General features: G+C 41.0%; 1 protein-coding gene across 4 annotated transcripts in view; it reads right to left on the reverse strand.

Moving 5' to 3' along the window:
- CFAP47 (cilia and flagella associated protein 47) overlaps positions 1–10,361 on the reverse strand; it is a 548,331-nt gene that overhangs the window by 520,507 nt on the left and 17,463 nt on the right. For all 4 annotated transcript variants that reach the window (XM_056556158.1, XM_056556159.1, XM_056556156.1 and 1 more), the window contains exons 3-4: positions 9,645–9,796; positions 6,433–6,548 (exon numbers count right to left, since the gene is read on the reverse strand). In XM_056556158.1, coding sequence (XP_056412133.1) covers positions 6,433–6,548; positions 9,645–9,796 — 268 coding nt within the window. The remainder of the gene's footprint in view (positions 1–6,432; positions 6,549–9,644; positions 9,797–10,361) is intronic.

Consider the following 10,361-nt stretch of genomic DNA (forward strand, 5'->3'; position numbering starts at 1 on the left):
ACACTTCCGAGCACTCAATCCAGAGCCCCGTCTTATTTCAAGGCAACAGTTTAAGGTCACATATGGGGTATTTTCGTACTCGGGAGAAATTGTGTTACAAATTTTTGGGAGCTTTTTCTCATTTTACCACTTCTGAAAATGAAAAAAATTGAGGCTACACCGGCATGTTCATTTAAAAAAAAAAATGTTACACTTACATGCTGGGTTTTTCCTTTATTTTTCATTTTCACAAGAGGTAAAAAGAGAAAAAGCCCCCAAAATAAATAACGCAATTTCTCCCAGGTACGGAAATACCCCATATGTGGGTGTAAAGTGCTCTGCGGGCGCACAACAGGACTCAGGAGTGAGAGCGCACCATGCACATTTGTCTAAATTGGGGATTTGCACAGGGGTGACTAATCGTACCAGCGGTTTGACATAAAACTAAACGCTAAAAACAAAAAACCCCATTGTGACCCCATTTTGGAAACTACACCTCTCACGCAATGTAACAAGGGGTGCAGTGAGCATTTACACCCCACAGGTGTCTGACAGATTTTTGGGACAGTGGTCCATGAAAATGAAAAATTAAATTTATCATTTGCTCAGCCCACTGTTCCAAAGATCTGTCAAAACACTCTTTGCTCACTGCACCCCTAGTTACATTCTGTGAGGGGTTTAGCTTCCAAAATGGGGTCACATGTGGGGGGGGTCCACTGTTTTAGCACTATAGGGGCTTTGTAAACGCACATGGCCTCTGACTTCAATTCTAGCCAAATTCACTCTCCAAAAGCCCAATGGCGCTCCTTCTCTTATGAGCCTTGTTATGTGCCCGCAGAGCACTTTACGTCCACATATGGGGTATTTCCATACTCAAGAGAAATTGGGTCACAAATGTTGGGGGCTTAATCTCCTTTTAACCCTTGTAAAAAAAAAAATGGGGCTACATATTCCTGCAAAATAATTTCGATTTTGAGTTTTCCCCTCCACATTGCTGCAATTCCTATGAAAAACCTAAAGGGTTAACAAACTTTCTGAATGTCATTTTTAATACTTTGAGGGTTCAGTTTTTATATAATGGGGTCCATTATGGGAATTTCTTACAGAACCCTCAAATCCACTTCAAACTGAACTGACCTCTGAAAAATTCAGATTGTGAATTTTTTGTGAAACTTGGAAAATTGCTGCTATACTTTGAAGCCCTCTAATGTCTTCAAAAAGTAAAAACATGTAAACTTTATGATGTAAACATAAAATAGACATATTTTATATGCAAATTAATATATAATTTATTTGGTATGTCTATTTTCCTTACAAGCAGAGAGTTTCAAAGTAAGAAAAATGCAAAATTTTGGAATTTTTCATGAAATTTGGGAATTTTTCACCAAGAAATGATGCAAGTATCGACAAAAATTTACCACTATCTTAAAGTAGAATATGTCTCGAAAAAACTAACTCGAAATCATATTCATAAGTAAAAGCAACTTAGAGTTATTAATGTATAAAGTGAAGGTGATTGGATTTGCAAAAAATGGCTGTGTCCTTAAAGGGGTACTCTGCCCCTGGACATCTTTTACCCTATCCAAAGGATAGGGGATAAGTTGTCTGATCGCTGGGGGTCCCACCACTGGGGACCCCCACAATCTCTCCTGCAGTACCCGCTTGTCATCAGCTGCACAGATCGAAGATCACTCCGTGCTGATGACTCACAATACAGGGGCCAGAGTATCATGACGTCACAGCGCCACCCCCTCGTGACTTCACGCCCCACCTCCTCAATGCAAGCCTATAGGAGGGGGCATGACGGCCGCCACGCCCTCTCCTATAGACTTTTATTGAGGCGGTGGGGCATGACATCACAAGGGAGCGGGGTCATGATGTCACAATATTCCGGCCCCTGTCTCGTGAGTCATCAGCATGAAGCGATCTTCGCTCAATGCAGCTAATGACAAGCGGGTGCTGCAGGAGAGATTCCCCTATGCTTTGGATAGGTCAAAATGGGCTTCATCCTTAAGGGGTTAATAGTAAAATGGAAGGAAAACACAAAAAATATAAGTATAGAAAATATAAGAATGTATTCTTTCTATGGAGCTATACTTTATGTATTTCAGATTTTGGAATACTCTTAGGTGGCTAGCTGCCTGTACATCAGAAATGGAACGGAAGCTAAAGGCATCGCTGTCTAAACATTAAGTTATTGTTGTATGAGATAAGGAAATCTAAAACCTGCTGTTCTATTTCCTATAATAGATGGATCTTGCTTCAGCTATCAGAAAGGAACAGTTAAACCATGTTTCTCTATGTAATTTATTCTGTATAAAGAAAAAGAGATAAAGAATCTCGGAAGTGAAAATGAAATATTTCATACTTACAAAGGAATCAGAAGGAATGTGTCATCAGAACATGACCTATTATTTTAATCGATGTTGTGTTTTGGGTGATTTTTTTTTCTCCATGTCATTATTTTAAATCCTGAAATCATGTAATTGTCCTTCTGGCCACTAAGCTTCTATTGCTTCTTGTTCTGCAAAAGCAAACTACATAAAACCTTCCAGCGGTTTTCTCCCTATCCTCACAGAACGGATTAATGTATATATATATATATATATATATATATATATATATATATATGTATACAGTAGATAACACAGGGTCCACCATTCAAAATAGGTGAAGGTCATAGCTGACCTTCTCCTCCCTGCACACTGATGTCTGCACAGGTCACTGAGCATAACAAGAACAATCCCCATAGAAATCAATGTGTGCTCTCTAGACTATGGTTTCCTAAGGTCCATATAGCTGCTCTAGATTACTTCTTAGGCTAGGTTCAGAGTACGGAATTTCCGCCTGCAATTTTGCTTTGAAATTGCAGGCGGAAATTCCGCTTTCTAAAATGTATAGTGTAGTGAATGATTTTCCGTTTACAAATTAACACTTCGGAATTTGTGAAGCGGAAAATCCGCTTTGAAAATCCGCTTAGAAATTTCCGCCTGAAGAAAGGCGGTGCTCTTTCTTCAGGCGGAAGTCCGTGCGGAACACATTGCAGTCTATTGGAGACTTTAGTGTCCGCGCGGTCCTAGCGCCGACTGATTCAGCCGGCGCCGGCCGCACTCGGAATCTCCGGGCGGAAATTTTCTGCCTGGAGATTCCGTAGTCTGAACCTAGCCTTAAAATGCTGCTAAAAGCAGCTCAAGCTTGATGGCCGGCCCCATAATCATGTGCAGAATATAGCATAAAGAAACTAAGAAACTAAGAAACTAAGAAAAGAACAAAAGAAGATTCATCAGTAAAAAATATAGATGATACATCACTTTACAGTGAATTTATCATCTACAGTTTTTAGAGCCAGATTAGAGTTAGATACTGAAACGTTCTTTTTTCTATCTGTTTCTATTTTCAGATTTTTGTTATGTAATGCTCTGTACATTATTATGGGGGCTTCCATCTTGCCAGAGCTGTTTTAAAGGAAAACTGACAGCTTTCTCCCCCCACACTAAACAGCTGTACTGGCTGGTAGTGCGGGGGACGCTGATCAGTTTGATGCTTACCGTGTCCGGATCCGCCGCGCCGTTCGGTCCTAATATTCTATTTTTGGGATATGCTAATGAGGTGCTAACTGGCACCGGCCGGGCTAACTGGCACTCTGACGTCCGTGCCGCCAGCCGCAACGCTGCCTTGCTCATCAATATTGCTCCTTTCCTTCCTCCTCTCCCTCTTCTCCCTGCTCTGTAATGAAGAGAGAGGGGAGGAATATTGATAAGCTGGGCGGCGCTGCGGCCGACGGCACTGACATCAGAGTGCCAGTTAGCCCGGACGGTGCCAGTTAGCACCTCATTAGCATATCCCAAAAATAGAAGATTAGGGCCGAACAGTGCAGCGGATCCGGGTACGGTAAGCATCAAACTGATCAGCATCCCCGCACTACAGCCAGTACCGCTGGTTAGGGGGGGAGAAAGCTGACAGTTTTCCTTTAACAGCATTTAGTGATATGCTTTACAGCAGAACCCATAGGCATAGATAACAACAGACAGGAATTTTCAGATGAATTGGAGACGCTACTAGGCATTTTCTGCGGCCTATTCAGGAGTTCTGCTGTGACTGATAGCAGATTCAATGTTATCTCTTTACTGGTGTCACCATTAACTGTGCTCCTGAGAATAAAGGCATTACCGAGAAATGATCTGTACAGAACAGAAAGTCTCAGATTAGTTTTAGACCTAGTGGCAAAAATGGAAACTGCAAGAATGTTAGGATATTATAAAATGTAGGAAGCAAAATAAAAAGTTATAAAATACATCACCCAAATTTTTCAAAAACAGGGTTAACATAAAGGGCCTGATTTTAAACAATGGGCCATTTTCTGATGGCACGTTTCCTTTACAGTTTCCTCCTCAGAAGCACAGCAGTTAGTTTTACATTCTTCTGGCTGAGTACTGCTTTATTGTGTAAGTGTATCCTGTGACAGAGCAATAAGGCATTGGCTCTTGCACTGTCACTCATACCTTCAATCTACAGGAGCATCTCCACACTTTTGCACCTTGGTACAGTTGTTTAGGGATAAGTGCAGCCCTAAGCTTATCCACAGCCACTTTCCCTGAACACCTGTACCTAAATGACGGATCCTAAACTGAATGGAAGTCCCTGTTCTCAGTAAGTGTAGGGGCGTAACAAGGTTCAAAACAATAATCCCTGATGGAGGTCAGGGAAACAAGTCAGGACACAAAGGTTTAACAGGCACAGAACAAGATACAAAACACAGCAGATAAACAGACTAACAGATAGAGAATAGTCTGACAATCTAGGTCAAAACCTAAATAGCAGCAAATGTATGAAATCCCTAAGCAAAGAATCAACGTGTAACAAGCCAAGGTCAGAATACACAAAAAAGAACAAGTTATAGGCAGTACAAAAGCTAGTGCAGACAGATACAAACACAAGCAAGTACTGAACAGACCAGCTGGGTGTTTATATGCACCTGGGAAAGGTGTGGTCGCTGAGGCCAGATGAGATTGGCATTAAGTCCAAGACCTATGATACGCCCAGGTGTCATCATAGCAAAGCATGATGCTTTAGTCAAACACAAGAAAACTCAACCCTTCTGCCACAACAATAGTGATTGCCTGGGTGAGAACATGACATACTGTCTGCAGCGTCGGAAAGTGCAGCACGATGGCACAGGGCACCCCTATAACAGAGGCTGCAGGGGAGTGAGGAAGGTGAAAAAAATATAGCTGGATAACACCTTTAAGAGTTAACTTGCACGTAAGTCATGGTGTGACAAATATTAAGTCAGTGGCCCTTGAAATGCAGCAATTTTATAGTATGAACCCTAGGATCCAGCTTGAAAAGGTATGAAGAAGATGAATAAGTAGGTCAGGGTGCACTTGCACTTGTAAACTGGCAGTGCTCGAAGTCTTTCAAGATCTCATGAATGCTTTCATTTTAATGAAACAGACTTGATGGAGCCAAAAACACCTACATGCACATATTCTTTATATCCACCCTTCAGATCCGTAAATGAAATGAGAAAGGCAAACGCTTACCTGCAAGCTCCAAAGCAGGTATAATGCTGCCACCTAGTGGAATTATACCTCAACTGAAAACTAACACAATTATTGGATTAACAAAAGAAAGTACAACAGGTGCGTGTGTCTACGTACAGGCTCCATGCCCAAAGCTGTGCTTTAACAGAAAAAGCTATCATACTTCTCTTTTCATATAGGGCAATGGTAACATTTAAAATGAAATTAACTTTTATCGGAAGTTGCATAAAATAACACATTACTCTTCTGCAGCACAAGCCTTAGGCTGGGTTCACACCACGTTTTTGCAATACAGTTCCCCTATCAGGTTTTTGATAACAAATGGAATCCTCAAAACCAAACTAAACTGTATCAAAACGTGTGTACAAATTTTAACCCGAATACGGTTTGAAAAATTATGTCCGGTTGCCTCCGCTTAAAGGGGTACTCCGGCGCTAAGACAACATATCCCCTATCCAAAGGATAGGAGATAAGATGCCTGATCGCGGGGGTCCCGCCGATGGGGATGCCCGTGATCTTGCACGCAGCACCCTGTTATAATCAGTCACCGGAGCATGTTCGCTCCGGGTCTAATTACTGGCGATCACAGGGGCAAGAGCATTGTGACATCACGACTCTGCCCCTGTGTGACATCACACTCCGCCCCCTCAATGCAAGCCTATGGGGGGGCGTGACAGCTGTCACACTGGCGTGTCAAAACGGACATAACCTGATGCATCGCTTTGCATACGGTTTACAATGGAGAGTCAATGGTTCTCAAACTGAAAACGTATACGGGAACTGTATTGAAAAAACGTGGTGTGAACTCAGCCTTAGAACAATGTACTAGCTGCTCATGATGTACCTATGTATGGATTGATAAGTAATATACAATATACAAGTTTGTTCCGTTTCTTGTGCTGCATCTAACCTGGAGAAGAACCATGGTTTGTAATTGCAATATCCTTGCAGATCACTTTACTGTTCGCCACTATGCTGCCAAAATGTACTTCAGGATCAATTTCAAGATAACAAGAAGGGACGAAACTGAAAGATAAAAAAGAGGGCTTTAGTAATATGAATCAGATATAAGCACTGGTGAGATACTGTTTGGGCTTTACACTAAATTATTGGGGAATATTTACATCTTATTGTACACAGTGAAGTCATTGGATAGCAAAATCAGCTGCAGAAAATATGCAGCAAAATACACAGTGTATGGGTTACGTGTGAATCAGGTCACATACAGCGCATGCACAGCATTTTACGCCATTTCAATCAAAGTTTAAAAAGCCACCAGGACCCGGTAACTAGTTTTGGGAGCCAGGTCCTGGAGGCTGCTCTCTACCCCACTGGCCTTGAGTGAGGCATCTCTCCCTATAGACTGCTGAGGAGAAAGGCGTCACTCAGGCCAGCCAGGTGGGAAGCAGCCAGCAGGACCCGCACCCATGGTAAAGGTGGCACTTTTTAAACTATGAATACTACTAGTAATTTCTAGCATCCTGGCATTGAACTGCCTACTATATATATATATATATATATATATATATATATATATGTATAGCTCTGAAGGCAGAGATTATCCAAATACAATAAGGCTAAATTCACACATGCCGGCAATGCTGCAGATTTTTTGCAGGTACCAGACATATGGGTGAGAATTTAAAAAGCTCATCCAAATGCTAAAGACATTTTCTGTGCAGAATATCTAAATTTTAGGTATTGTGTGCACTGTTTTTTCTTTTGACATCACGCCACGCACCCTCAATACAAGTCTATGGGAGGGGGCGTGGTGGCAGCCACGCCCCCTCCCATAGGCTTGTATTGAGGGGGTGTGACGTGATGTCACAAGGGGGCATGGCCGACGCCTCCAGCCCGCACACATAATTCGGAACTAAATGTTCCGAATGCTGGCCTGTGGAGTACCCCTTTAAAAATTCACGCATGCAAATTTCAAAACCAATCACTTTTTTTGTTTTTACTTTTGTATTAAAGGGGTATTCCAGGAAAAAAAAAAAAATGTTTAATATCAACTGGCTCCAGAAAGTTAAACAGATTTGTAAATTACTTCTATTAAAAAATATTGATCCTTGCAATAATTATCAGCTGCTGAAGTTGAGTTGCTGTTTTCTGTCTGGCAACAGTGCTCTCTGCTGACATATCTGCTTGTCTCGGGAACTGCACAGAGTAGAAGAGGTTTGTTATGGGGATTTGCTTCTAATCTGGGCGTTTCCCGAGACAGGTGTCATCAGAGAGCATTTAGACAGAAAAGAACAACTCCACTTCAGCAGCTCATAAGTACTGAAAGGATTAAGATTTTCTAATAGAAGTCATTTACAAATTTGTTTAACTTTCTGGAGCCAGTTGATTTATATATATAAAAAAAAAAGTTTTTTCCTTGATAACCCCATTAAAATCTGGACCAAAATGCATCCTTTGCAGATGTGTCATGTGCATCTCGCTGCGGATTTCTGCAAAAGCAGTGGACAGCTGTGACACAAGGAAAAGTGCCTCCTAAAGGAGTCCAATTTTATTAACTCAAGCAAATGCTAGAATGAATTATAATAGGCAGGATTTAACTTCTTCACCAAAGAAACAACCCAAATATGTCTAAAATTAAAAATTATTGAAGACATCTGTTAAACTGATAGTAGTTAAAATGAATTATTAAATAATGACTTTATTTAAAACAGTGAAACGTGGAGGGACATTAATATTAATAATTTATCAACAGAGTTTCCACTTCATTCATTTGCAGTCAGGTAAAATGACTTTCTTTCCAACTATCAAGTATTATTAATGTATCTGCTCAAACCTCGAATTCCCAGGGTCATAAATCAAGCTTTGTAAAATCCACCGGGATTTTTTATGCTTCCATCTTTACATGCTTAAAGGAGTTTTCAGATTTTATGTATATAAACCATAGCAACTGATTCTTCACATGTCCAGGATCTTAGTTTGCTGTCAGTGAATCAATGCCTTTATTACGTCCATCTAGCGTAATGGTTTTATTCATTGCATTATTAGGAAAATATTTTTTTGCCGAATATTTCCTGGATTATTATTATTATTTATTTACTTATGTTTACATCCTTAGCATTTTTGTAAATGCAGCATGCTCTGGGTATGGCATGTTTGAGTTTTTTTTATGAGCCTATCTATAGGATATTAAAAAAAAGAATAGAAAAATACCACCCAAAAAATTATTTTAGGGTCTATTCACACATACAGTATCCTGTGCACATTTGATGTGCAGAATTTAAAGTTGCAGATTTGAAGCCGGGTTCAGTCAATTAGTTTACATTAAAATCTGCAGCATAAAACCTGCAGCCTCAAATCCTGCGCATCATATCTCTCCATTTTTGAGGATAGAACCAGAGCTAAGCTTTTTGTCAGTAGTTTACATAGATGGACTTCCTTTTCCTTACTTCTCTGGTCAGACAAAGCACATACTCCTCCCTGCAATACCATGACATAGTGCTGGAGAAAGTGCACTGGACTGAACAGGCTGGCACTGTGATAGGCTGACATGACACTACTATAGATAGCATGTGGGGGGAAATAAACTGAGTTTTCAAGGTGTAATGTGAGCAGAAAGAAAAGAAAACAGCTGCTGCAGGATAACAGCAAGGAAAGAGTTACACTAAGCACTAAGCTGCTACTGTTGCTGCTGAGAAGCTAATGGAAGGGGGAAGGTAGAGAATACACTGTAGTGCAGTGGACATACAGCAGTAGTTGCACTAGTATTTACACAAGGGTCAGCTGCCCTGACATTTATGGGCGGTGAGAGATAAGACAAAATCGATTTTTTTTAAAGGAAAATTTTGGATCATCTGCAGAAGGCAGAACCTCAGATTGCAGGTACAAAGCCTAGGCTTTGTCAGGCTCCATCCCTCCTTCACACAGCATATGCAAAGCCCTGACTTTAATTTGTCCTGATCTAGCTGTTACTATAGAAAGATGTGCCCTGACAATAAGCAATGGGCAGTTAATTTGCTGAGATGTGAGCACCTAATGGCCAAAACTTTAGAGCGGCTTTTCTTTTATATAAAACGTCATGTGTGAACCTACCCTAAAGCCCAAATCACCTGTATGCTTAATGGGTTAAAAGCACATTGAATATGAAAAAGGTAAATATCTTACCCCAATAACGGCACCTCAATGGCATCATTGTCAACCACAACCAATAGTTTGTCACGAATGTCTTGCTTTTTAATGGGATGGTATTCCACTGAGGCTGTTACTTGAAGCCCAGGTGCCACAGGTTTCTCTGGATTTTGTACATATAGGGTAAACTGAAAAGGAGCAAGAGTAAACATTACAATAAAATACACTTTGCATAATAAAAAATGAATACAGACATGTAAGTGTTGTGGCTAACAATCTTTTTGAAAACTCTATAATACATTATGGGATCTGTAAGCTATTTTACTGTGCACTTTCCCATCCTGTATGGCACTATGGATCATACCCAATTGATTCTTCCATACTGTGAACTTGCTACACAGTATCTTTGGAAGATTGCAGAGTCACCCATTGAAGGCCAAAAAATGACCTCGCCCGACCCTGTTATATTGTATACCTCCTCCAGGAGGAATGTACCACAGAGGCAGCCCTCTGCTATCGTTCCCAGGGATATGTAATACTATAGAGACACTTAAAGGTGTACTCCGGTACTGTCAGGATCCAGACTAGCGGCTGGTGAGGACACTGGAGGTGGATCCTCTGTGCCAGAGAGGCGATTGCGTGGGTCGTACTGGGGGATCGGTTCTAAGTAGTTACTGGTCTTCACCAGAGCCCGCCGCAAAGCGAGATGGATTTGCTGCGGCGGTAACTACCAGGTTGTGTCCCCCAGTAGCG

Source organism: Hyla sarda, chromosome 2, assembly GCF_029499605.1.
Source record: "Hyla sarda isolate aHylSar1 chromosome 2, aHylSar1.hap1, whole genome shotgun sequence".
NCBI lineage: Eukaryota > Metazoa > Chordata > Amphibia > Anura > Hylidae > Hyla > Hyla sarda.